The sequence below is a fragment of the Protobothrops mucrosquamatus genome, unplaced genomic scaffold (genome assembly GCF_001527695.2).
Source record: "Protobothrops mucrosquamatus isolate PMUCROS unplaced genomic scaffold, P.Mucros_1.0 scaffold741, whole genome shotgun sequence".
NCBI classification, from domain to species: Eukaryota; Metazoa; Chordata; class Lepidosauria; order Squamata; family Viperidae; genus Protobothrops; species Protobothrops mucrosquamatus.
Genome location: NW_015387013.1, coordinates 321,577 through 349,152, shown reverse-complemented (window position 1 = coordinate 349,152; position 27,576 = coordinate 321,577). Strand labels below are relative to the sequence as shown.

The window sequence follows — 27,576 nt, the reverse complement described above, 5'->3', positions numbered from 1 at the left end:
AGGTTGACTTGGCATATTTTTACCTATACATCTGTTATCTTCCTGAATTAATCCTTGGTTATTAAGAAGATCAAAATGTATTTCAACAGGAGCAAAAAAAAGCCAGCTGAGAAGTGTGAAATTTTATTAATATTCAAGTTCCAATCTAAATCTTAATCTGAGAGGTGCAATAAGGACATTTCGTGCAGAAATAAGCAACAGTTCAGTTTCTGAAACAAACATTTTTCATATTGTCATCTGTCTAATCTGGGTTTAGACAGATATTGCTCAAAATTCACCCTTCTCTCGCCCCAGTAGGGCAGACCTTGTAATAAGTCATGTGTATGCTGACTCATAAAGCTTTGTTATTGATCTGGCGCTCAATCTTATTGTACTAATAAGCTGGCTTTTTTACAGGATCTGGCCGTGTTACCTTTAACAACCAGCGTAGCTATCTGAAAGCAGTCAGTGCTGCGTTTGTGGAGATCAAAACAACAAAGTTTACAAAAAAGGTACTGAGCTTCCAAGTCATAAAGCTTTGCAGTGTGGAGACACTGAAACTTGTAGCATGGCAAAGTAAATGTAAAGTCAGAGTAGAGATTCTGGTTGGAATAAAAGATTTATTGATTCAATTTCTATAGCCATCCACCTCAAAGGAGAGACTCTGGATGTTGAAAAAAAAACCAATTAAAAACAGTTACAACCTAGAACTAAATTAATGCAAGATGCACAGAGACAATGTATACTAAAACTATCGGGCTTTCCATTCTCCAAGAACCAGGACTAACGAAGAGTCAGCAAAAAGAATAAAAATGCTGAAATTGTAGATTTTAAGAACTGAACATCAGAACGATCAGCAAGTAAAGCGCAAAGGTTATTACTAAGCTGTAGTCTCTTTCCCAGGATCCAGTCTGCAGAAATACCTGTCTTGAGTTACTACTGAGTATAGGAGGCACCAAAGAGTAGTTTATTTTCCTTATAGTTAAGGAAACAAATCTGGCAAACTCACAACTAGGTTTAAGTGGTGTTAAAACCCCCTGCTGTCCGGTAATGGAATAACTACAAGGAGGCAATCCAGAAGCACTTTAAAAACTGCAGCTAATCTCCACTTGTTATTAAAGATTTTGCTTACTGACAATTGTTGCTGAAACTTTGTAGAATGGTATCCCACTTTTTGATGGGGGGGACGGGGAGGTGTAGTATGAAACATAAAAAAGGCCTTAATGTAAAAGGGGGAAAATATTCTCAAAATCTAAAGGATGGGAGGAATGAAAAATCCCAGCTATTTATGATATGGCCTTTCCTGTGTTACAGTGTTATTCCTCCCCCTTCAAACAGCCCTTGGATCATTCCAAAAATTAAGCTTTGCCTCTAACTATTAAAAGATTTTAAAACCATAGTTTCATGATAAAAATTTGGGGCTTCGGTTTATACTGACATTACCAAAACTACCTTAAATAATTTGATTACATTTTACAAAGCATGCACATAAAAAAAACACAAAAGAATAAAAAAAGAGTAAAAAGAGAATAGGGATAGAAATGTGGAAAAAAATATAAAGAAGAGAGAAACACAAATATATACAAAGAATGCTTTCCAACTTCTTCCAAGGATATAAAGAATGCTTGCTTTTGACCCTTAGTTTAAGTGTAATAAAGTGTCCATTTTCCTTGAAAAAGAAGGAGAATTTTTTTTAAAAAAGTATTTACCTGGCAGGAGAGATACCATAACACTCCAAAACTATAAACTCCAACCTTGATGGTTGATTTCACAGAACACACCCTAAATCTGGCTTAGCTGACCAGCTTAGTGAGAACTCAAAAGACGTGTTTTCTGAGCCAGTCAAGGACGCTACCTTAATTCTTTCTGGGTCCGTAGAAGTTTTATGTGTCATGCCATTTTGATAACCTGACTATCACAAAGGAAACACCTAGAGTAGCGCTTAAGGAGGCTGCATGTAGTTTATTGGTAGGTAATGTTCATCAGTGAACATTAACTCCCTCCAGTCACTCCCCACAATCAGAATGCATTGGTTTTTGTTTCCTTTTATGCCAAAAAAAGAAACGAGAGACATAAAAGGAAAAAAAAATAAGCTCTATTATGTACAAAACGAAATGCATTGGGCTAAGTTTAAAACCGTTAAGCCTGGATTGCAGGTCATACTCTACTGTGTATGTATCGTAGGTTGTCCCCTTGCGGGAATCTTGCAGGTCACTTCCCAAAGCAGCAGTGAAGCATCTCTTTATGTTGTTGAGTTAACCAACAAAGGGCTATGTTCCTTTTCCTCAACGATACTTGCATTCAAAGGGGCCAATTTCCTTTTCTCTGTGCAGGTTCAGATTGATCCGTATCTGGAAGATGCCATGTGTCAAGTTTGCAGGTCTCAGCCCGGTCCGTTCTTCTGTAGAGATCAGGTATTCGCTCTTATTTTCTTCCTGGGTCTGGAAATCCTGTGAAAGATGCACCTTTTTATTGTTTTTATACTACGGTATATTGCAAGGGTGTTGTTTCAGGTAGGGTGTGACATGTATCCCCTTTCAGCATAAAAGCAGGACGGGCCCGTTCTTACATGCAAGTAGTCCTCAACTTATAACCATTTGTTTAGCCACTGTTCAACGTTACGCTGAAGAAAAAAAACGACTTACAACTTGGTCCTTGCACATACGACTGTTTGCAGCATCCTGGTGCTCACGTGATTGCAATCCGGGCCCTTGGCAACCAGCTCGCATTTACGACGGTTGCTGGGCTCGAGTTCAAGTGATTGCCATTTGCAAACCTGCCCCACGTCATGGGGAAGCCAGCAGGAAAAGTTGCAAGTTGCATGACGCCTCTCTTAATGACCGCAACGCTTAACAATGAATTTTCCAGCTCCAATTGTGGTTATAACTTGAGGACTACCTGCAGTGGTGTAGAGATGGGAAAAGCAGCTGCCTTCCCCTGCCCATGCTTTCAAGAAACCCGGTGAGAACTGCCAAATCTAGTCAGCAAAAACTCAGACTGGCAAAGTTGGCTTCTTGCCGTGTCAAGGAAAATTTGCAGTTTTGCAGCCGATGATAAGTCTAGTCCAGTGATGGAGAACCTTTTAGAGACCAAGTGCCCAAACTGCAACCCAAAACCCACTTATGCATCGTCGGGTGCCGGGTGGGTGTGGCCCATTGGGTGGGCGTGGCTGTGGTAACAGCAGACTGGGTGGGACTAAAAAGTTCAATCAATCAATTTCAACTTTGTAAGATCTTTTTTTTCCCGCGAGAAGTTGAAATTGACTGGTTTGATTGAACCTTTTTTTTTTTTTGCACACAGCAGCGGAGGCCTAAAGCGAAAAGGTTTCGTAAAACCCAGCTGAAGGCCTAGGAGTGGGGCAACAGCGCGTGTGCCCCCAGAGAGGGCTCTGAGTGCTGCCTCTGGCACCCGTGCCATAGGTTCGCCACCACTGGTCTAGTAGAAGCTGAACTAGAAGAGCCACATAGAAGGAAGATAAAATAATCCATTTTTTTATTACAAAGGGAAATTATATTTTCAATTTGGTTTGCCCTCTTGTATTTATGGGTGGGGTAGCAATAAAGGAGAATATTTGTAGCCCAGGGTTGAAATGAGCTTGGTTATTTTCTTGCAGATGTTTCATTACCCAAACAGCACTGATGATGTTACCTAGTTGGCGTAATGAAACGTCTGCAAGAAAATAACCAAGCTGAAAGAGGACCAAGGACCCCTTCTGGGTGGGTAGATTCCTAACATCCTTAGGGCCCCTTCCTATACGGAACCTCATAGCCATGTCCTTCCTACAAATCAACGCTAAGGTTGACGCAATAGATGCTGAGCAGTGGCACACCAGAAGGGACTGCAGCTTAAGCAGATCTTCCCTTTTGCACCAAGGTGGTCTCAGATGTGACTCTGACCATCTCCAGGTAGGCCCGAGAAAGGATCCTAATCCTGCCTAAAACCTCAGAAATCTACAGCTGGGTCCACGCTGACCCAATAGCCAAACTTTTGGTATAAGGTAGCTTCAGACCTTCTCATGATCTTCTTGGTCCCACCTAGATGTGCTTCAAGTACTTCTGTCGCTCTTGCTGGCACTGGAAACATTCCATGGAGATCCTACACCACCACCGTCCATTGATGCGTAACCAGAAGAATCGCGAGGCCAGCTAGAGCTGTTTGCCGGGCAAAGCTCTTCCGTTGACTACAGGGAAGAGAAGCCCACCGATCCTAGTTGGTGCCACACCCAGGCTGGGGGAGATGCCCGTCTGAAGGACTAACGGGGAACCTTGCCTTCACGTTTGCACTTGCTGGTCTTTCTTTGTTTCTGCACTAATGCACAGTGAAGTTTTTTTTTTTTGGTCGGGGGTTTGTTTGGGGGTTTTTGAGAGGGGAGGGCCCCTCGAAACAATTCTGCAGTTCCCAGACTTTGGTTCCTTGGTTGCTGACGAGAAGCATCAAGGGATCATAGGTTGAGAAAGGTATTGAATGCAGATGCCTTCAAATTTCTTATTTATCAAGGGCCCTTTTTTTTACATTTCTTGCAATACTGATGGTAGAATGCATAATAATGCAGTTCTCATTGGCTCCCGTTTGTTTGCAGTTGCCATACAGTGCCTTTCCATTCGTTTAACCTTTCCCACCCCCTCCCCTTCCCTTCCCTTCCCCTCCCCTTCCCTTCCCCATCTGAACGGAATAAACTGGATGTTCAGCTGGCGTTTTTTACTGTTAACAACAAGGAGACTTTGTTCTTCACTTGAAACCAAAATCATATTTCATATTTTATGCTCCAGGATTTTTACCAGTTCATTTTTACACTCTTGAAAATGGTTTTTAAGCCGTTTGAGACGAGATTTTTTTCTTTCCTGGCAGCTTTTAACATCCTTGCAACTTATTTCTGGGAGCTGTTAGTTTAAAAAAAAAAAAAAAAAAAAAAAAAAAAAAAGGAAGAGGAGGAGGAAAAAAAAAAAAATCCCAGTTGTGAATGGCAGTATTTACAACCCGAAAAAAAGGAATAGGATATTTTGGATTTTGAAACTGGACCGGATAAATGGATCTTTGATCTGCTGTATATAGTTCGTTGCACTTTAAGTTGCACTTAAGGGGGGCTTGACAAAAAAGGTTTTTAATCACAAAAGTCACGAGACTTCAATTTTCTTTTTTATATCTGAGCGGAGGTAAGGGCTGCGCTGGGTCGGGCCAGCAAAGGTTTTACGAGGAACCCTTTTCTGTTTTAGAGGGACGGGAGGCCCCCTCGGGAGCAGTGAGTGCAGCCCCACCGATTGTGCTGGGAGTTGAAGTTATGATTTTGTTTTATTTTTGGGTTTTTTCCCCCCCCCCTGTCTCTTGGAAAGCTGTGTGCCAAAGAACGGATGTTCTAAGTTCTCCCTTTTTTCCCTTGCTGAGCTCATGTTGCATATTCCAGCTGCTCTTTGTGGGGTTGTTGTGAAGCAGTATGTGAAGTCTCTACCTCATTGTAGCATATGCAGGCAAGACTGCATTCTCCTACAGTTGTGTGGAGTAAGCTGTGATGTAGTTCTTGGCACATAATAAAACACGTTGCAGCAGATCCTCTGGCTGGTGGTGGTTCTTGCAGGGCAGGGGATTGGAAGAGACTGGGGAAAGCCGAAAGGCTGCTGTCTGAAGACAGGCTTAGGATACAGGAGGATCTGGACAGACTTGAACACTGGGCACTATCCAACAAAATGAAATTCAATGGTGAAAAAAGTAAGGTTCTACATTTAGGCAAGAAAAACCAAATGCGCAGGTATAGTATAGGGGGTACCTTTCTCAATAGTAGTAACTGTGAGAGGGACCTCGGAGTCCTAGTGGACAATCACTTAGATATGAGCCAGCCGTGTGCTGCAGCTGCCAAAAAGGCAAACACATTATCCCTCTGCATTAACAGAGGGATAGAATCAAGATCACGTGAAGTATTAATTCCACTTTACAATGCCTTGGTAAGGCCACACTTGGAATACTGCATCCAGTTTTGGTCACCACGATGTAAAAGATGCTGAAACTCTAGAAAGAGTAAAGAGAAGAGCAACAAAGATGATCAGGGGACTGGAGGCTAAAACATAAAAGGAACGGTTGCTGGAATTGGGTATGTCTAGTTTAATGAAGAGAAGGACGAGGGGGGACAGGATAGCAGTGTTCCAATATCTCAGGCTGCCCCAAAGAAGAGGGAGTCAAGCTATTCTCCAAAGTGCCTGAGGGCAGGACAAGAAGCAACGGATGGAAACTCATCAAGGAGAGAAGCAACCTAGAACTAAGGAGAAACTTCCTGACAGAACAATTAACCAGTGGAACAACCTGCCTCTAGAAGTGGTGAATGCTCCAACACTGGAAGTTTTTAAGAAGAGACTGGACAGCCATTTGTCCAAAATGGTGTAGGGTTTCCTGTCTGAGCAGGGAGTTGGACTAGATGATCTCCAAGATCCCTTCCAACGTTTATTATTATTGTTATTATTATCATCATCATCATCCAGATTGGCAATCTTCAATGTCTGCATACAGATAATCCTCGACTTAACGACCACAATTGCCTCCGAGATGTTTTTTAAGCGAGCTTTGCCCCATTTTGCAACTCCTTGCCACGGGTTGTTAAGTGAATCACTGCAGTTGTTAAGTAGTAACGTGGTCGTTAAGCAGATCTGGCTTCCTCGACTTTGCTTGTCTGAAGGTCACAAAAGGCAACCACGTGACCTGGCAACCGTCATAAATACGAGTCAGTCAAACTCCGTCCAAGTGGCTGAATTTTGATCACGTGGCCATGGGGATGCTGCAGCAGTTGTAAGTATGAAAAAACGGTCGTAAGTCACCTTTTTTCAGTGCCGTTGTTACTTCGGCCGCTAAACAAACTCTTGTAAGTTGAGGACTATCTGTATGTAGGCTGCAAATGAGGAATTGGGAATGGACGCTGTTTTTAAGGGGTGAAGATGCTCTGCTCACTTGCTGGCCAAATCTCCAGAAAGGCCTGGCGTTTCCCAGGCTGCTTTTGGAGGTTTAACGATGGGGAAGGAGGCAGGAGGCCTCCGATAAACAAAGGACGTCCATTCCCAGCCTTAACACTCCCACAGTCTCCATCTCCCCACCAAATTTGGTCTGGAAAACCATATTTTGTGTGTCTGTAATGGGAGAAACATCACCTTGCCAACAAAAGTGCGTAAAGTCAAGGCCATGGTTTTCCCAGTTGCAATGTATGGATGTGAAAGTTGGACCATAAGAAAGGCTGAGCGCCAAAGAATTGAGGCCTTTGAACTATGGTGCTGGAGAAGACTCCTGCGAGTCCCCTGGACTGCAAGGCGATCAAACCGGTCAGTCCTAAAGGAGATCAACCCTGACTGCTCTTTAGAAGGCCAGATCCTAAAGTTGAAACTCAAGGACTTTGGCCACCTAATGAGAAGGAAGGACTCACTGGAGAAGTGCTTGATGCTGGGAAAGATGGAGGGCAAGAGAAGAAGGGGACGACAGAGAATGAGGTGGCTGGATGGAGTCACTGAAGCAGTAGGCGTGAACTTAAATGGACTCCAGAAGATGGTAGAGGACAGGAAAGCCTGGAGGAACGTTGTCCATGGGGTCGCGATGGGTCGGACACGACTTTGCAATTAACAACAACAACAATGGGAGAGTGTCAGTTTGTGTGGTGGTTAAAGGCATGAGTCCCAGTCCTGTCTTGGGTACAAAGCCAGCTGGGTGACCTTGGGCCGGTCATGGCCTCTCAGCCCTAGGAAAGAGGCAAGGGCAAACCACTTCTAAAATGTTATCAAGAAAACTTCAAGGACTTGTCCAGAAACCAAGAATGACGGGAAGACAAGTATGCATTCTTGTGTTTGTGTGTACATGCTCCTAAATTGGAGGGGGCTGGTACCAACTGTGGGCAACACAACCTCAACATTGCAGGGAGCTGTGCTTATCTATCCTACCCACATTGTCTAACCTGGATGTGTGTGTGTGTGCTAGTCTTTCTCAACCATGATCACTTTCAGATATTTGGACTTAAACTCTCAGAAATTCCCCAGTCAGCAATCTATGCTGGTCTATACTGGTCTATGAACAGTATAGAGAAGGAAACAAACATCTGGATTGGTGAATGCACAGGCCTCCCAAAGATTCCAAACTTGGTTTGTTGGAACACCATAAAAAAATAGGAGTTTACCGTCACCCTTGCATTGCTGGTACAAACAAAACTCAGAATGCATACACATAACCAGTTGTTGTCATGGTTCCAAAAGAAGCAGCTTTTCAAAGAACTTTGAGGCTTTGTTTACCTTAAAGAATCCGTTTAGTGCTACATAGCTTCGGCACATACATAATGAAGCCAAAAACTGAATCCTCCCACCCCCAATCACCCGTAACAAAGCATAACTCACTCCTTCATTTTACAGTCATCAATCACGTTCTCCAATTCGTTTGAAGTGTGAACTTTTCCTCCTGTAACTCCTCTGGTTACAGCTGACCTTGGAGATACTGTACTAAAATGTTGTGGCTAACTATCCCCCGAGTACATACTTTCCCACCCGCTATTCTAACATTGTCTGACTTTAACTCTAGAAGTGACATGCAGGTTAAATAAAACATGTTTGCTTCTTCATATATGGCAAGCAAGAACATCCGATGTTAGTAGTCTTGACAGTTGTATTATCAAATTACTTTTTACTGCATTCTGGCCCAATTGGGAAGGAATCCTGTTCGTGGGATCATTTCATTTAAAAGCAGGTGGGAATGGTGCAAAGAACAGAGGTGGGCCATTCAGGGGCTAAACATAGAGCTAAAAAGAACTTTACAATCGAACAGGCCAAGGACAGCTGCGTTTGCTGGCAGCAACGTGCGGATATTGGAGACTGGAATGGAGTTACATTGGAGGTAAGTGGCTGGCACGCTCCATAGGCGCATCTGCGGAGGAACCTTGTATAACTTTGTTCCTGGTACAAGATCAAACTTTGCAGTAACACAGTACTTGAAGCAGAATTTGATTAAGAAACAAGAAATACAAACAAATTCCATGTTGGATCCATTTAGCTTCTGTTACAGGTCTTTCCCATTTCTAAGCAGGGCGATTAAGTGATTCTTGCCCAATTTTATGACCTCTTTTGCCCTGATTAGTAAGCAAATCACGTCAAATCCGGCTTCCCCTTGACTGCTTGTCAAGCCAATTGAGAAGTTGCAAATAGCAACCACATGACTCTGGGACCGCAATTGTCCTGAATGTCGGTTGCCGAGCACACAAATCTTGATGCCGTGACTGGGAATTGTAAGTGCAAAGACTAGTTGTCCATTAGTTTTTTCTGTGCTGTTGTAACTGGTCATTAAAAACATGGTTATAAGTTGACCAGCTGTTGTAAGGCAGAAGTCTGTTTTTCAGATTTTGTCAACACGATGTGAAAACAAGTCACTGGATGTGAGTTGAGAAACCATATATATTTGTTTAATTAATAAAAACCAAATCTGCAAGAAAAGTCCCTCATTAGTATGCCTAACCCCTTTCTCAGGCCATTCAAATTCTCGATGGCCAGCTGCTTAAAAATGCAATTATCATCCCCTTTTTCGAAGAAGTATCGCCACATTTCCATCAGAAGAACATATAAATCATGGATGAAACCAGGTAACGTCAGAATTCCAGGATAAGGAACTTAAGAGATTATCCCAGTGGAAATAGTACAGAGATTATGAATGCATAAACCAATATTCCAAGAATCCAGTGACTTCTCCAAAAGAGCATTTTTCTTGAGATCTTCCATGATCCAGAGCACGTAATTTCAAGACGGCTGTGAAAACCTGACTTCTGGAACAGGGTGTTATGAAAGCCCTTGTTGCAATGTACTAATTACAGACATTTCCCCCTGGCATGGCCATAATAGTAATAATAATAATAATAATAATAATAATAATAATAATAATAATAATAATAATAATAATAATAATAATAATAATAATAATGATAATGATAATGATGATGATGTTGGAAGGGACCTTGGAAGTCATCTAGTCCACCCCCCTGCTCAGGCAGGAAACCCTATACCACTTCAGACAAATGGCTGTCCAGTCGCTTAAAAAACTTCCAGTGTTGGAGCATTCACTGCTTCTGGAGGCAGGTTGTTCCACTGGTTAATTGTTCTCACTGTCAGGAAGTTTCTCCTTAGTTCTAGGATGCTTCTCTCCTTGATTAGTTTCCACCAGTTGCTTCTTGTCCTGCCTTCAAGCGCTTTGGAGAATAGCTTGACTCCCTCTTCTTTGTGGCAGCCCCTGAGATATTGGAACACTGCTATCATGTCCCCCCTCGTCCTTCTCTTCATTAAACTAGACATACCCAATTCCAGCAACCGTTCCTTGTATGTTTTAGCCTCCAGTCCCCTGATCATCTTTGTTGCTCTTCTCTCTACTCTTTCTAGAGTCTCAGCATCTTTTTTACATCGTGGCGACCAAAACTGGATGCCTTATTCCAAATGTGCCTTACCAAGGCCTTGTAAAGTGGTATTAACACTTCACGTGATCTTGATTCTATCCCTCTGTTAATGCAGCCTATTAACATATTTTTCATGCTTGTAAGCTGCCCAAAGTAGTGCACAAATGTGGCCATAAAAATCAAAATTATAACTAAATAATTGATTCACCCATTACAGAAAGACCCTGGCACAGAAGAAAGTAACATGACCGTTTTCCACACTTATGTCCGTTGCAGCATCCCCCTGGTCACGTGATTAGAATTCGGACGCTTGGCAACTGGCTCGTATTTATGACGGTTGCAGTGTCCTGGGGTCATGTGACCTGATGAGCAAAGTCAATGGGGAAGTCAGATTACTAACAACTGCAACTGATTCTCTTTTAACTGTGGTAAGGTCATAAAATGGGGCAAACTCACTTAGCAAGTGCCTCACTTAGCAACTGAAATTTTGGGCTCAATTATGTTTGTAAGTTGAGGACTACTCGTATTTTAAGTTCCAATTACAGCATTTGATGCACCTTCCAGATCTGAATGAACTAAGTGTAATATTTTTATTATTTTAGGTCTTGGGTGAATTAAATACAATTTGGCCTGATAGCTAAACTGAGCAGCGTACTCTGTGCATGAAAATGATCTGGTTGTTTAGACTTCACTTGTGATAATAGTTTGAAAGGACCCCCCTGGGAATATCTTTTATTTCTGTGGCATCAGTATATATCTTTTTCTCAAACAAAATAGCTGTCCTCTTGATGCAGTCCGATCAATACATTTGCTCGGCCTTTGGTTAAGATCAAATGTCGAATGCAGGGGAACGTTTATTGTGTTGACATATAGGCAAGGCTAATGCATTCGGTTGTAACTGTGTGTTTTTCAGCCTGAGACAAGTTGCATTGTCATGTTTTGGCTATCCAGATAGTTTTAAGACTCCAGTAACCGCATAACTTTTGCAGTTTTGCAGAAATACCAGTTTAAAAACGAGCTCTTTATAGATTTCACACAATATTAAGTCCCATTTTCTGCCTGGAAATTTATTTATTAATCAAATTTATATAGTTGCCCATCTCCCCCAAAGGGGACTCTGGACGGTGCACAACAATAAATAAAACAGTCAATATAAAACCAGTAAAAATCTTTAAAAGTCACAATAATTCCTTTTCTTTTTCGAAGTCAATGGGAAAAATGTAGCAGAAATATTTTTACAGCTTTAAAACTCTCCTATCAGTATTGTTCTTCCATTCAGAGAAATGAAAGTCATAGAGAAAACATATTAGAAATAATTTGGAGTAGGAACCTTCAACATTGAGGGAGAAATATTTAAAAAAAATGGGTTGGAGAGCTGAACCAGATATAATGAAAAACACCTGGTTAGATTTTCTTTAGTAACCTAATACAGTTGTATTTCTGGACGTATTGTCACACTTGGATATTCTATTTTCACTACCAATAATCCCATTATATTCTTCTCTAAAACTATTCTTCACCATGAAAATGTAACTTACATACATATTAGTTGAAAGAAGATGCTATCTTACATATATAATTTGATGGTTTGTTTAATATTTTTGTATAGCTACTCCATAAGTAGGTTTCTCTCCAGGTCTTATGCATTTCTGGGATGGCCCTGGAAATTTGGCATCCCAGCTTATCTGAAGCTTATCAGTAGATTGCTTAGTAAGGCTGTCAGCTTTTTTTGATGATGAATTTTGTTGTATTATGGATGTAGCCCTGAAGCTCCTATGTTAAATTGTAGAAAAAGCATTGCACAACCTCATTCTTCCTCCTCTTCCACCCCTCCAAAGAAAGAGAATATTGCTATATGATAAAATCTTTATCCGGAGCTCATAAAATATGGTATTTTTGCACTGAAATTCTTCCATCAAGGGATTAGGATGAACATGGTTGGGCAGTACGCCCACAGTGGTGATATTCCCTGGAGGACAATAAGGTAAGGCCCTTTTATTTTACTTATTCTTTTATTTTTTCCTTGCAAGGAGAACTCTCTGCCCCTTTCTTGAATGCCAGAAGCCCGTCAGTGCTACCTTTCTATCTAAAAATCAAAATATATCCAAGAGTTTATCCAAACCCATTAGATTCTGTGCTTGTACGGCGGTCCTCCGGGCCGCTAGGGGCCGCCACGAAAGGCGCAATTCCGCTTCGCTTGCTTCCTCTGCTAGACCGACCTTTCTAGTTCCTTTCCCAAGAGCCTTTGCTCCCTTTCCGTCCGGGAGCTGCCAAGATGGTGAGAGAGGGGACGAAGCAATCCGGGGCCATCCGTGGCGGCGGCGGCGCCGGGAGGGAAATGCGGGGCGGTCTCGGTAGCGTCCGGGAGAAGGGTCGGTGGGCCCCTCGGTAGAATCGATCCTGACGGCCGGCCTGGCCTCTTCCGGGGGGGATTTCTTCCCGCCGTAGAAATGGCTACGGGAATGGAGGCTGCGGGGGAACAGCTAGGCCGGGCGGGCTCTGGAAGCTTCCAAGGGCTTGACGGGATCCAATCAGGGGCTGTGGAAGCGAAAGGGCCGGGGGTCCTCCGCCCCCCCCCCAGTTTTGGGGGAGGAAAAGAAGCGTCGTTGGGGATGGGGCTCACCTGCCTGCCTCCTCCCCCCCCCCCTCCCCGCCTTGCTGCTTGAAAAGCTGCCTGGCAGGCAGAGATCCCACAGGTAAAGATTCCCTCCCATCAAAGTGATGCGTCTGCATGGGAGGATAGTCAGCGCTGTAGGCTTGCCAGGGGGAATTTCACCTGCGGAGGGGGGGGGCGAGGGAAAATAATAACCCTCTGATGGTTTTGGACTTAACACACCTGCCTTTTCTAGCCTGCCTGGTCTGTGTGTGTGAATGGTAATGCCAGGTTGTCTGTTTATATGGATTGGGGCAGGGGGTCTTCAAACTTGGCCCTTTTATGACTTTGTGGACTTCAACTCCCAGAATTCCTCAGCCAGCGTGCCTGGCTGAGGAATTCTGGGAGTTGAAGTCCACAAAGTCATAAAAGGGCCAAGTCTGAAGAACCCCTGTTCTACAGTCTCAAGTTCTTCCCAGCCTATTAATAAAGACATTCATGAGTTTTGATTAAGTTCAAACACTTATTCTATTGTTTTGTATTTTTTTCAGCATAGAAATTGTGAAAGTGTGGGTATGTGGAAAAATTATAATTTTAATTATAAGGCAATTAAAAAAACTCTTAAAATCTTTCTCTTGACCTATGAAATCTATATAATTAAGGACCACTCTCAAGCATTTCTGGGGGGAAATTGTTTGAGAACAGCTCAAATCCTGGACTTTTGACCAGGATTTGGGACTGAGACTATTTTGGTCAATTTACAAGTCAACTTGTGCCAGCAGCTGAAAAGCAGGAATGCAGCTTATCTTGAGGACATTCAATGCCATCAATCATATCATCCTCTGGACATAGAATGGAATTAGATCTAGTGGGCACTGGTTTTCAATGGCTCTCATCATTCTTATCCAGGAGTACCTAGGAACTGTTGCTGAGGCTTAGTGAGCAAAGGATTGGGGGATAAAAGCAGCAGAATTCTTAACTGTTTCTTTCTCACTTTCCCTACTGTACACTTTGAGGTCAGGTGTTGCTTCATTCAGCCTCATAAACTGTAGTTTGTAACTGCTTACATATTAAGGCAAACGCTATCCAAGACTGTCATGATGTAGTGCAATGTGTGAACTCTGTCATCAGGTACAGACAGGTGGGGATCGAAACCCATAAATCTTTAGAAAAAGATACTTTGTTTTCCTAAAAATTGCAGAGTTTCTTAAGAAAGAAACTATAGTCCAGCTTGTCATCCAGGAAAGCAGAATTTCTGAGGCTTTTCGGTCCCAAGTACTTTTCAAGGGGAGATGCAGGCTGGAGGGTTGGGTCGTCCCCAGTTTCAAATTTCTCGGGTGTTTGCAAACATTCAAAAGGCTTAATTCCTTAACTGGCTGATGTATTTGTTTCTTTGGATCTTCTTAGGGACGTGTCCGTACGAAGACGGTGAAAAAAGCAGCCCGGGTGATCATTGAAAAATATTACACTCGCCTTGGAAATGACTTCCACACAAACAAGCGAGTGTGTGAGGAGATCGCCATCATCCCCAGCAAGAAACTGCGGAACAAAATCGCTGGGTAGGCAAGCTTGCTGATGTGACTCCCTGCAAAGTTGTCACGCGGTCATTCTAAATCTTGATTTTTGCTCATTAGCAGAACCTGCATCGAAAGTGATTTTGGTCTTGTTGGTGGCCTGGTCATTGATAGTGCAGGAAAAGCATTCTTGACAGCATTTCCCGTGTTTGGGGGATTAATTTACTTCCTACCAAACCCTGAGCTTTTCAGACATTACTAAAAACTGGGTCTTGATTTGGCATTTTTCTATGCTTGAAACATTAAGGCTCTGAGTCAGTTCAGAGCTTATTGAGATTTTCGCTTGAATGCCTGATTGTGTTTAGGGGGAGAGAAATCACAGTGAAATATACTAGACCCCCCTGTGCTTCTCCACAGGTATGTCACCCATCTGATGAAACGCATTCAAAGAGGGCCAGTCAGAGGTATCTCCATCAAACTACAAGAAGAGGAAAGAGAAAGAAGGGATAACTACGTCCCAGAGGTAAGTTTTATATCTCAGGATGAGCTTCGTAGAGCATTCATGTCTTAAATTTAAGTAAAAGCATATTTAGCTCCAGTAAAACTGGCATGCCAAGAATTTTCCCTGAAATATATAAGTCATCGTAGCAAAACGTAGTTTCTGGGTTATCTGTAATCTTACCTAATAAAACTTTTTTTCTGGTCAATAAATTGGGATTTAAATCACTACTGAGAATTAATAAAAACTAATGTGGATTTAGGAGCAACGTGTTCAGTTTAGGATCTGTCTGGGCTCAGAATCACTCCGCTGCCTTGAAGTTGACAAACTTTACTTGTCATCTGTAAGGCAAAGGTGTGACTTTTAACGCAGGGGTATCAAACTGCCGGCCCATGGGCCAGAGGCATCATAGCAAAACCGCACCCACCCCATTGCCGGCAATGGGGAAAAAGTCATGATACGTCACGTGATGTTGCAAGTTTGACACCCCTGCTTTAAAGCGTCAGAAGAACGACACATGAACCAAATACATTTTAGGAACTTGTTCTCGTAGGAGTGTTACTGTGGTTGCCTGTGTGAATGGGGCCTAGCATTAGGTCAGGGAATACAGGTAGCCCTCGACTTAATTACAATTTGTTTAGTGACCATTCAGAGTCACAGCGGCATGCAAAAAAGGGGACTTATAACCATTTTTCTCACGACTGTTACACCATCCCCATGGTCAGGTGATCAAAATTCAGACACTTGGCCACTGATTCATATTTACGACAGTCGCAGCATCCCAGAGTCACGCTATCCCCTTTTGCGACCTTCTGACAAGCAAAGTCAATGGGGAAGCCAGATTCACTTAACGACCGGGTCACTAACAACAATGTTGTGATTCCTCGCCAGCCAGTGGACCCGGCAGCTGAGTCTGAGGAATCAGAGGAGGAGGAGGAGGGGCCTGGAGTGACAGAGTGAGAGGAAGGCTCTGAGGAGCTCCAAGACTCACAGTCGGACGAGGAGCCTGGCCCCTCTACTCACGGTCAGGCTGAGACACAGCTGTGCTGGGAGCCTGAGTTGGACAGTGATGAAGAACAGCTGGGACAAATGTCAGATGCACAAGAAAAGAGTAGGACAGAGGAATGCAATGGGGCGGCTCCAAAGGCAAAGGAGAAGGCATTAGGAAGCCATGTCTTGGCTGAATTATAAAAGGGAAGGTGTGGGAGGTGCTGTTTGCCGAAGGCAACCGTTTGTGTTGTGTTTCTGTGAACTGTGTTTGCCTTGGACATTGACTCAGGTCTGTGAATAATAAAAAGGGATTGGTTTTTTTCCTGCGGTTCCAGCCTGCTTGTTGGAAGAGGGGTTTCCCCTTGTGAGCTTCACAAGGACTCACGTAGGCTGGGACAGAACAAAACAATTGCAGTCGTTCACTTAACAACTTTGGCAAGAAAGGTCATAAAAGGTGGCAAAATTCGCTTAACAAATGTCTTCCCTTAGCCACTGAAATTTGGGGCTCACTGTGGTCGTAAGTCAGAGACTCCCTGTGGCGCAGAAGTTGGCTTCCCCAGATGAACCGAGCCTGCGTTCGAAAGTGATGGTGGCCTTCTGCCTGTGGCCTCGTCATTGATAGTGCAGGCAGAGAAAGCCTGAAGGCATTTCCCGTGTCTGTGGAGCCTCTTCCCATCTCCTTCAGACCCTGAGCTTTTCAGACACGGTTTTAATTCAGCCCCATAGCGTCTGAGACTTCGCACTTGATTTTGGAAGCCTTAATCACAGTAGTTTTGATTGCTTTTTTCCCTCATTAACGTACTATATTCTGTCCTAAAACGATGCCGTTGTCTTTCTGAGTGGCTTGTCTCTTGACAGAAATATATGTAAAATATTGCTCATATAGTCTTGATTTCTTTCTGTTGTGGTGATTTACAACAAGGGTCTCCAATCTTGGCAACTTTAAGACTTGTGGACTTCAACTCCCAGAATTCCCCAGCCAGCATGGCTGGCTGGGGAATTCTGGGAGTTGAAGTCCACAAGTCTTAAAAGTTGCCAAGTTTGGAGACCCCCGATTGACAAAGTAACAGGCTTGCTCTAGTAGGACCCTGAGTATTTAAAGCTGTAGTAGTTTAGCCCTATACGAAATAGCCCAAATTAGCCAAATGGGTAAAATTACTCTGGTTTTGTTCAGATTAAAATTAGGGTAGTGAACAAAAATGACAGGAAGTAAAACCAAAAAAACAACTATAATTTAGGTCAATACATAATTTTAGAATAAAGTTAGGAGATGTTTTCTGGTGCTGGAAGATATTTTTGATTATTTACCTACCTGAATACACTGCTGTCCTGATACAATTCCTTGGATATATTTAGGAGATGAAGTCTAACTGAAGTTTCTGTTTTTAATCTGCTGTTTGGTTTTTTTTCCTTTTACTGTTCTTGAGTGAATAAAAGTTGAAGGTCATTTTTTTTCCCTGTAATAGTATATAAGTGGGAGGAGAAGAGTCATAATGCTTTGTGTTTGCAATCTGGTTTGGCAAATGTGGGCAGAAAATTACCTTTTGAGCAGCTTTCATGGGAGATATTTTGCATGTTCTCTTGAGACTCCAATTTCAGTCACTGGGGGAAAGGCTATTCTATTAAGTTTCTAAATTCGGGGTTCCAGAATTATTAGAAAGTATTTGCAGTTACTATCTGTAGGTACATTTTGTTCTTAAAGCTTTACAGGTTAGAATATCTGAGAATAAAGGATAGCTCAAATGAATATATAATCTCACTGAGGATTTATTTGTATCTGATGCCCAGTGCTTCACTCTTTAACAGTAGTTTTTATGGAGAACAGATTTATTCTGGTGTATCTGTGTCAGCCTTCCTCAACATTTTGCCCTCTTCCAGATGTTTTAGCATTAGGGGCCTTATCATTCCCGTCCATCAGGACTGTTGGTGCCAAACTGATGTTCTTGGAAATGGTCCCCAGAATATTTGGAGGGCAACAGGTTAGGGAAGACTGCTGTCGGTAAACGTGCCATGTTCGTATTTGCATATAGTTTTGGCTGATGCTTGTAACTCCTTGCTCATGTTTCTTGAAGCACCTTGCCGACAATCTCAGGCTGCCTGTAAGAAGGGGGCTTATGATAATGTATACATTGCACAATTGCTGTGTTTTGACTCAATTCTCGGCCCTCTGTTATAACCGTCAAACGTTGCCTCTTTCTTCCTCAGGTCTCTGCCCTGGATCAGGAGATCATTGAAGTGGATCCAGATACCAAGGAAATGTTGAAGTTGCTGGTGAGTGGATGGGTGCCCACAAAATTGCTTTTCTATAGCTAAGTGGCCGTTTTGTTTTGATTTTTAAATTGGCTGTTAAGTATGAGAGTCTGAAGGTTAAGTGAAAATAAAATAGCCAGGAGAGTCAGTGTGCTGAGGTGGTTAAAGGCACCAGGCTATAAAGTGGGAGACTGTGAGTTCTAGTTCTACCTTAGGCATAAAACCAGCTGGATAACTTCAGGCCAGTCCCTCCCTTCGAAACTTAGGAAGAAGGAAATGGCAAACCACTTCTGAAAAGGTTGCCAATAAAACTGCATGAACTTATCCAGGCAGTCATCGGGAATCAAGGCATGAAGATGCCCTCCCCTCCCCCCCAAAGTCAGCCCACCTGGTAGCAGTTCTGAAAGATTTGGGGGGGGGCACTTTTATGTGATGTGTTTAAAAGCCAGGCAGATGCACTGTACAGGTATAGTATAGGGGGGTACCTTGCTCAATAGTAGTAACTGTGAGAGGGATCTTGAAGTCCTAGTGGACAATCATTTAAATTTGAGCCAGCAGTGTGCTGCAGCTGCCAAAAAAGCCAACACAGTGCTAGGCTGCATTATCAGAGGGATAGAATCAAGATCACGTGAAGTATTAATACCACTTTACAAGGCCTTGGTAAGGCCACACTTGGAATATTGCATCCAGTTTTGGTCACCACAATGTAAAAAAGATGTTGAGACTCTAGAAAGAGTACAGAGAAGAGCAACAAAGATGATTAGGGGACTGGAGGCTAAAACATACAAGGAATGGTTGCTGGAATTGGGTATGTCTAGTTTAATGAAGAGAAGGACAAGGGGGGACATGATAGCAGTGTTCCAGTATCTCAGGGGCTGCCCCAAAGAAAAGGGAGTCAAGCTATTCTCCAAAGCCCCTAAAGGCAGGACAAGAAGCAACGGATGGGAACTAATCAAGGAGAGAAGCAACCTAGAACTAAGGAGAAACTTCCTGACAGTTAGAACAATTAACCAGTGGAACAAGCTGCCTCCAGAAGCAGTGAATGCTCCAACACTGGAGGTTTTTAAGAAGAAACTGGACAGCCATTTGTCCGATATGGTATAGGGTTACCTGCCTGAGCAGGGGGTTGGACTTGATGACCTCCAAGGTCCCTTCCAACTTTATTATTATTAATTATTAATTATTATTATTATTATATACAGGGAATAAAGCAATCCTAACCTCTTGGCAAATCACTAGAATACTTGGTGAATGCATGATTGCTAAAAGCTTTCATTTGTTTTTGCATACCAAGGAAATTGAGCCTCCAAGATGTTTTCACGTAGATAATTTAGCCTGAGTGAAAAGATCTCCTTTTCAGCTCTTGCCCAGGGATCTGCTTAGTGTATCTTGGCTCTCTTCTATTCGCAGGACTTTGGCAGCCTCTCCAATCTGCAGGTCACACAGCCCACCGTAGGGATGAACTTCAAAACTCCAAGAGGTGCCATCTAAAGCCATTTCCATGTCGTCACTTTTACAATAAATACATAGAAACAACACCTTGTCTTGTATCATTTCAAATACCTGCATCTTCTAGGTAAGTGTTGTATACACCGACTCTCCATGTACTCTCCAGAGTAAGAATTTGGTTGCATTCCTGTATCTGCTATGCAGCGTTTGTGTTAACTTTGATGTGTTGATTAAATCTGTATTCGTTAGATTTAAATAATGCAGCTGGCCACAACCAAACAAATCCTATTCATTGGAATTTAGAATATACATTTTAGGATCCCCCCCCCCCAAGGCTCTCAGCTGCTTTTTGCATGCTGGCTGGGGAATTCTGGGAATTGAAGTCCACCAAGTTTTAGGGTTGCCAAGATTGGACACCCAGGCTTTATCAAATGCTTTGCAAAATAAAGAACTGCAGTGTCTGTTGCATTCCCATGACCAAAGGCCATAAAAAGATTATAAAATTGTAATCATAGGACTGTCAATTTATTCTTGAGAAACACTCCTCTCAAGCAAGATGTTTTAGTATTAAAGGCACTCTAACTGCTTAAGGATTTATTAAAGAATTTTGCCCAACACCAATTCTTTTTTCACCCTTTTTGAAGATAGGAACAACCTGACTTTATTAATCTAGCACAGTTAGGGTTAGATCTAGCACGGTTCATCCATGATTTTTAGAGGTCATGGGGAAGACTGCTGTATCCCCAGCCTCTCAAAAATATGTGCCGTTTCTCATCATTCATCCAGACAAACTGTCAAACATCTACCTATAGATCTCTAACAGGTAGGATCTTATCAGAGATTAATACATAGTCTTAGTGGAGATTAAAGTAACATCTCTTTAGTCTTACATTAGGACTTTCTTATTTGGCCCCAGATGTGCAGATTTTAATTTCTGGACTTCTCTGCAGTGGCCTTGCATTCTAGAAGTTAAGGCAAGCGGTATTTCATGTGACAGGCCCTGACTCCTCTCCCCCCATCCTCAACCATTTACTCTCACCCCAAAGAGGATGGTGGTGACCGTTACATTCTCTGGAGACAGAATAAGTAAGTTTCAACATATATTTGAGGAACAATGGACAATACTAAAGATTTTATTTGTCACTTGTATAACAGTTCAGCACTGAAGTTATGCAAAGTTTTAACCCAGTTTCCACATTTACAGAACGAAAGTGGGGGAGACACAAAAGTTAGGTACTAAGACAACCGGACAAAGAAGATGAAAAGGAAATAGGTTTCTTATTGTAGTTCCAGAACATTAATATGTTCCACTTGGTCCACTACAAATTAATCTTGTCCCACATTCTAATCGGTGTGTGTGTGTGTCCCTTGAGCGAATCCCTCAATGAGATTTGCTTTCAGACTAAGTATTCACACAGCTGCCGCCCTGTGGGTTCTTTGATGAGCGTTCAGGTGCGTGCTTCTGCTGAAGCTCTTCCCACACTGCAAGCAGGTATACGGTTTCTCCCCCGTGTGCGTTCTCTGATGGGAAGTGAGGCTGGAGCTGACCCGGAAGCTCTTCCCACACACCATGCACTGGTACGGTTTCTCCCCCGTGTGAATCCTCTGGTGGGTGTTGAGATCCGAACTCCGCCGGAAGCTCATCTGGCACTCCAGGCATTTGTAGGGCTTCTCTCCCGTGTGAATCCTTTCGTGGTAGGTGAGGCTGGTGCTCAGGCAGAAGCCAATCCCGCACTCCAGACACTTGTAGGGCTTCTCCCCCGTGTGCGTCCTCTGGTGGTACGTGAGGTTTGTGCTCACGCAAAAGCTCTTGCCGCACTCCAAGCACTTGTAGGGCTTCTCGCCCGTGTGAATCCGCTGGTGGGAGGTGAGGCTGGTGCTCACCCGGAAGCTCTTCCCGCACTCCAGGCATTTGTAGGGCTTCTCGCCCGTGTGAATCCGCTGGTGGGAGATGAGGCTGGTGCTCAGACTGAAGCCAATCCCGCACTCCAAGCACTTGTAAGGTTTCTCCCCGCGGTGCGTCCTTTGGTGATAAGCCATGCTGGTGCTGGAACTGTAGCTTTTCCCGCACTCCGAGCATTTGTAGGGCTTCTCGCCCGTGTGGCTTCTCTGGTGACTGGTGAGGCCGGCGATCACGCTGAAGCTTTTGCTGCACTGGGAGCACTTGAAGGCTTTCTCCTCCGTGTGAATCCGCCGATGGGCGCTGAGGTGCGCATTCAGGCTGAAGCTCCTTCCACACTTCTCGCATTTGAACGGCTGCTCCTTGATGTAACTGGTGCAATGAGCGATGAGGTTCGAGTCCGAATGGAAGCTTTTCTGGCGCTGAAGGAAGGTATGCTTTTCGTCTCCTTTATCGGTTTTTTCCAGACTATCAAGCTGACCAGGGTGATCCCCGATCAGAGAGGGAGGTGCTTTATTCCTCATCTGGTTTGATTTCGTTTTCCTTCTCTGCGGCAGCTCCCTTTCCTTATCTCCCTTCTTTGCTGCACCCAAAACACACGATTCTTCTTTATTCTCCATCTCTGAACTGCTAACGTCTAATGAAAACAGGAAAATAATATTTTTTAGTTTGTCTACCAAGATAAGATTACCTTTATTGTCATTTTTTTTTACTGTGGGCACGACACGCATCAAAAATGAATTTAGTTGCCTACTCTTAAAAGTGAACACATACATAACACAACATGTATAGACCCGCACCCCTACGTATACATAACATATAAATATTAAACCCTGTCTATCTTGAATATATAATGGAAGAAGGAAGCTGGAGAGTTCACAAGGTTAATACTGCATGGAACGAAACTGACTGAATTTGGATCTTCTGCTTTAGATACCACGAAGCCTAGAAGGTAACGAGAACAGGTCGTGAAGAGGATGTGTTGTGTCCCAGACAATCTTGCAGACCCTGCTCAAGCAACACTTATATGCCATGTCCTGGATGGAAGGGAGGGAATTTCCAATGATCTTTTCAGCTGTCCTCACCACTCTCTGCACAGCCTTCCTGTCTGAAGCAGGGATGCTTCCAAACCAGACCGTGATGCTGTATGACAGGATGCTCTTGATCATCCCTCTGTAGAAAGTGGTCAGGACAGAGGAAGGAAGATGTGCTTTCCCCATGCGACGCAGAAAATGCAGGTGCTGCTGTGCCCGCTTCACCAGTGTCTCGCTGTTGAGTGACCAAGCCAGCCTACTGGTTAACTGTACACCCAGGAATTTGATGCTGGTAACCATCTCCACAGGTGAGATCTCTACCATTTGAGATTTCCACTATATCTTCCTTTTTATTTCAGAGATAAGTGGTCACTATTTTGCGACACCATCAGAATGATTTTAGATGCCACACTAATCAATCCGACTGAGTTTTTAGGTTTTGGCAAGACAAATTTTTACAGTGTCTCCTCATTTTTTTTTACTCTTTTAATAACAAAAATTATGGAGCAGGAATTCTTCCTTGTGGCACCATTTTTGGGTAATTCATTCCTTCATTCTCATTCTCTGTCCTTTTATAGGTGATAAGGAGCATTATTCCAACAGTTTTAAGATTCCATGGGATTATAGAAGAGACATAAAGGTTGTCTTTGACTAACAAGCATTTATATACTGGCCCTTCAACATTACAATGGCACTCAAAAATATGACAAGTCTAGTTTTAATACTTAACGACTGTTGCTGCATCCTCACGGTCAGGTGATCAAAATTCAGCTGCATGCAACTGGCATGTATTTATGACAGTTGCAAACAAGCACATTTTATTAAAAGGCAGACACTTAAAGTTTCAGAAAAGATGCTACTTAAATCTCAAGTTCTAGGATTTCAGGTTAATTCTTACTCTTTCCTAACGGTTCCATAATCTAATGCTCATTGATAAATCACTGCATCCATTGTGCTTTTAATACTTGGGGCTGACATTCAATTACTGTAACAATGACTGGAGAATTGCATTAATAGCAAAAACAAATGTTTTAATTAGCCAAGCCATATAATCTTTTGGTACACCAGAAGAAATGATGATGATGAAGAGGAGGAGGAGGAGGAGGAGGAGGAGGAGGAGGAGGAGAAGAAAAAAAAAGAAAAGTAGTAGTAGTAGTAGTAGTAGTAGTTGGAAGGGACCTTGGAGGTCATCTAGTCGAACTCCCTGCTCAGGCAGGACACCCTATACCATTTCAGACAAATGGCTGTCCAGTCTCTTCTTAAAAACTTCCAGTGTTGGAGTATTCACCGCTTCTGGAGGCAGGTTGTTCCACTGGTTAATTGTTCTCACTGTCAGAAAGTTTCTCCTTAGTTCTAGGTTGCTTCTCTCCTTGATTGGTTTCCATCCGTTGCTTCTTGTCCTGCTTCCAGGCGCTTTGGAGAATAGCTTGACTCCCTCTTCTTTGGGGCAGCCCCTGAGATATTGGAACACTGCTATCATGTCCCCCCTCGTCCTTCTCTTCGTTAAACCAAACATACCCAATTCCAGCAACCGTTCCTTATATGTTTTATCCTCCAGTCCCCTAATCATCTTTGTTGCTCTTTTCTGTACTCTTTCTAGAGTCTCAGCATCTTTTTTTACATCGTGGTGACCAAAACTGGATGCAGTATTCCAGGTGTGGCCTTACCAAGGCCTTGTAAAGTGGTATTAATACTTCACATGATCTTGATACGAGGTCACGAAACAGATTGTGCAAAGCATTCTGATTCTGAAAACTCAAAACTGAAAACTTACCGAAAGGCTTCACAACCGCACAATTGTCTTCCATGACTAGACTGCTAAAGAACTCTGCTCAAGATTCAGCAAAATCCACTTCTCCACAGCACGCATGACTTTCTCAAAATGTAAATGATTCTAAAAAGAAAAAGGAACTTGCTCACTGACTTGTATACAAAATACACATCAGTAACACACAACACTGCTTCGGGAGAAACATCAGATTCTCTTCTGTACGATTTAATTCAGGGGTCTTCAAACTTCGCCCTTTTATGATTTGTGGACTTCAACTCCCAGAATTCCTCAGCCAGGCACGTTGTGGACTCCAACTCCCAGAATTCCTTAGCCATGATGGGGGAGTGTCCCACCGTGGCCACTTTTAAGACCAGTGAACTTCAACTCCCAGAATTCTCCAGCCAGCCATCATGGCTAAGAAATTCTGGGAGTTGGAGTCCACAGGTCTTAAAGTGACCACGGTGGGAGACGCCTGATTTAAACCTCCATGAACATCATCCATTAAAATTGCTATGCAAAGTGGAAATGGGGGGGGGGGGGNGGCAGACACTTAAAGTTTCAGAAAAGATGCTACTTAAATCTCAAGTTCTAGGATTTCAGGTTAATTCTTACTCTTTCCTAACGGTTCCATAATCTAATGCTCATTGATAAATCACTGCATCCATTGTGCTTTTAATACTTGGGGCTGACATTCAATTACTGTAACAATGACTGGAGAATTGCATTAATAGCAAAAACAAGCCATATAATCTTTTGGTACACCAGAAGAAATGATGATGATGAAGAGGAGGAGGAGGAGGAGGAGAAGAAAAAAAAAGAAAAGTAATAGTAGTTGGAAGGGACCTTGGAGGTCATCTAGTCGAACTCCCTGCTCAGGCAGGACACCCTATACCATTTCAGACAAATGGCTGTCCAGTCTCTTCTTAAAAACTTCCAGTGTTGGAGCATTCACAGCTTCTGGAGGCAGGTTGTTCCACTGGTTAATTGTTCTAACGGTCAGGAAGTTTCTCCTCAGTTCTAGGTTGCTTCTCTCCTTGATTAGTTTCCATCTGTTGCTTCTTGTCCTGCCTTTAGGGGCTTTGGAGAATAGCTTGACTCCCTTTTCTTTGGGGCAGCCCCTGAGATATTGGAACACTGCTATCATGTCCCCCCTCGTCCTTCTCTTCATTAAACTAGACATACCCAATTCTAGCAACCTTTCCTTATATGTTTTAGCCTCCAGTCCCCTAATCATCTTTGTTGCTCTTCTCTGTACTCTTTCTAGAGTCTCAACGTCTTTTTTACATCGTGGTGACCAAAACTGGATGCAGTATTCCAAGTGTGGCCTTACCAAGGCCTTGTAAAGTGGTATTAATACTTCACATGATCTTGATACGAGGTCACGAAACAGAGACTGTGCAAAGCATTGATTCTGAAAACTCAAAACAGAAAACTTACCGAAAGGCTTCACAACCGCACAATTGTCTTCCATGACTAGACTGCTAAAGAACTCTGCTCAAGATTCAGCAAAATCCACTTCTCCACAGCACGCATGACTTTCTCAAAACACAAGTGATTCTAAAAAGAAAAAGGAACTTGCTCACTGGCTTGTATACAAAATACGCATCAGTAACACACAACACTGCTTCGGGAGAAACAGCAGATTCTCTTCTGTACAATTTAATTCAGGGGTCTTCAAACTTCGCCCTTTTATGATTTGTGGACTCCAACTCCCAGAATTCCTTAGCCATGATGGCTGGCTGGGGAATTCTGGGAGTTGAAGTCCACAAGTCATAAAAGGACCAAGTTTGAAGCTCCCTGATTTAAAAAATGGGGGAGTGTCCCACCATGGCCACTTTTAAGACCGGTGGACTTCAACTCCCAGAATTCCCCAGCCAGCCATCATGGCTAAGGAATTCTGGGAGCTGAAGTCCACAAGTCTTAAAGTGGCCACGGTGGGAGACGCCTGATTTAAACCTCCATGAACAGCATCCATTAAAATTGCTATGCAAAGTGGAAATGGGGGGGGCGGGACGGAGCAGGCTTTTCTGTCCACGTTTCAAGGCCACGCGCACCCCCCCACACACTTCTCCCCCCTCCACGCTTCCTCCCCCCACCATACCAACCAAAACCATGATTTTCTATTGGAAAAAATACAGGACTAACCTGAAAAGCCCCTCTGCCCCCCTCCCCCGTCTATTCCCCGCAAGGGTTCCAGCCTGGAGGTCTCCTCCACCTCCTGGGCCGCCCTCCCGGCCCTCCCCTGCAGCGCCAGGCCGCCCTGCTCCCCAAAAGCCTCGGGGCTCACCCGCAGCAGACTCCCATCCTGCAGAAGCGGCTGCACCCCGCCCTCTTCTGGGAGGAGCCTGTTTCCTTTCTTCTTCCTGTTTCCTTGTTTTAAAATTTCTCTTCCTCTCTAGGAATTCAGCCGTCGCTGGTTTTAACCCTTCGGTGGCTGGGCCGCAGCGACGCCTCGCTCGCGCTTTCGAGGCAAGGCGCCCCCTTGCAGCGGGGGAGGGGGGGGAATATATCTTGCTGGGGGGGGGAGGCTTTTCATTGCCCCCTGATGAGAAGCAGAGGATGCACCCGGGGGGGGCGGCGTTGCAACTTTGCATGCTTTCGCCATTTCTATTGCATCCGCTGCAGTCTGGCCGCGCCCGCCAGCCCGCCCAGCGGTGCCCAGATGTTTTCGCCTGCATCCTGCGCTGCTTGCAAAAGGGCGGCGGGGAGGGGTGGAAGGGGGGGGGAGATCCCTCCTCGTGGCTTTGCAAGGGTTAAATGAAACGAGCCAAGCTCCTAGAGAGGAAGCGAATTGGGGCAGGAAGACGGGGCGGGGGGGCGTCCTTCCCTTGCAAGCGGTCCTCCCGCCCGGGACTCTTCCTGCTCCGCCTTTTCCAGTGGGGGTGGGGGAAAAGGGGGGCGTGGCCTTCCCCCCCCACCTCCTCCGAGCTTTGCATGGCGGACCCCCTTGGGGGAATTGGGTGAGTTTGCAGCCCTTGCACCCTGGCTTGGCAGAGAGGGGCGTCCCGGAGCTGCAGAGACGACGGGGTGGGATTCCCAGGCTCAAGCCGACCCCCCCCTTTACAAAGCAGCCACACAAAAAGGGCAGGGCGGGGTCTGCTGGTGGGGAGGGGTCCTCGTCTGCCTGTCCTGGCGCTTCCTCCCGTCTTTCTGCAAAGCCAGAGGAGGGTGGGTGGTCAGCATCCAGGTATTGTTCAACGAGAGAGAGAGAGA

The 27,576-nt window shown here is 43.9% G+C and overlaps 3 protein-coding genes and 2 non-coding genes across 7 annotated transcripts in view; 4 read left to right on the top strand and 1 right to left on the bottom strand.

The window, feature by feature from the left end:
* CPEB1 (cytoplasmic polyadenylation element binding protein 1) overlaps nucleotides 1-4,128 on the top strand; it is a 31,098-nt gene extending 26,970 nt beyond the window's left edge. For all 3 annotated transcript variants that reach the window (XM_015818457.1, XM_015818460.2, XM_015818459.1), the window contains 3 exons: nucleotides 397-491; nucleotides 2,313-2,393; nucleotides 4,018-4,128. In XM_015818457.1, coding sequence (XP_015673943.1) covers nucleotides 397-491; nucleotides 2,313-2,393; nucleotides 4,018-4,128 — 287 coding nt within the window. The remainder of the gene's footprint in view (nucleotides 1-396; nucleotides 492-2,312; nucleotides 2,394-4,017) is intronic.
* An 8,462-nt stretch (nucleotides 4,129-12,590) lies between these two features.
* Nucleotides 12,591-19,745, top strand: RPS17 (ribosomal protein S17). The gene is made up of 5 exons (XM_015818456.1): nucleotides 12,591-12,641; nucleotides 14,364-14,515; nucleotides 14,888-14,993; nucleotides 18,165-18,230; nucleotides 19,620-19,745. The coding sequence occupies exons 1-5, from the start codon at nucleotides 12,639-12,641 to the stop codon at nucleotides 19,698-19,700; spliced, it is 408 nt and encodes a 135-aa protein (XP_015673942.1). The 5' UTR covers nucleotides 12,591-12,638; the 3' UTR covers nucleotides 19,701-19,745.
* LOC114922736 lies at nucleotides 14,595-14,725 on the top strand. Its single transcript, XR_003810469.1, has one exon. It is a non-coding gene; the product is annotated as a small nucleolar RNA SNORA71 (small nucleolar RNA).
* On the top strand, nucleotides 16,529-16,663 carry LOC114922735. The gene has a single exon (XR_003810468.1). It is a non-coding gene; the product is annotated as a small nucleolar RNA SNORA71 (small nucleolar RNA).
* A 1,323-nt stretch (nucleotides 19,746-21,068) lies between the features above and the next one.
* LOC107289661 (zinc finger protein 239) lies at nucleotides 21,069-24,479 on the bottom strand. The gene is made up of 2 exons (XM_015818454.2): nucleotides 24,367-24,479; nucleotides 21,069-22,195 (listed from the first exon to the last, which is right to left on the bottom strand). The coding sequence occupies exons 1-2, from the start codon at nucleotides 24,398-24,400 to the stop codon at nucleotides 21,069-21,071; spliced, it is 1,161 nt and encodes a 386-aa protein (XP_015673940.1). The 5' UTR covers nucleotides 24,401-24,479.
* Between the last annotated feature and the right edge of the window lie 3,097 nt (nucleotides 24,480-27,576).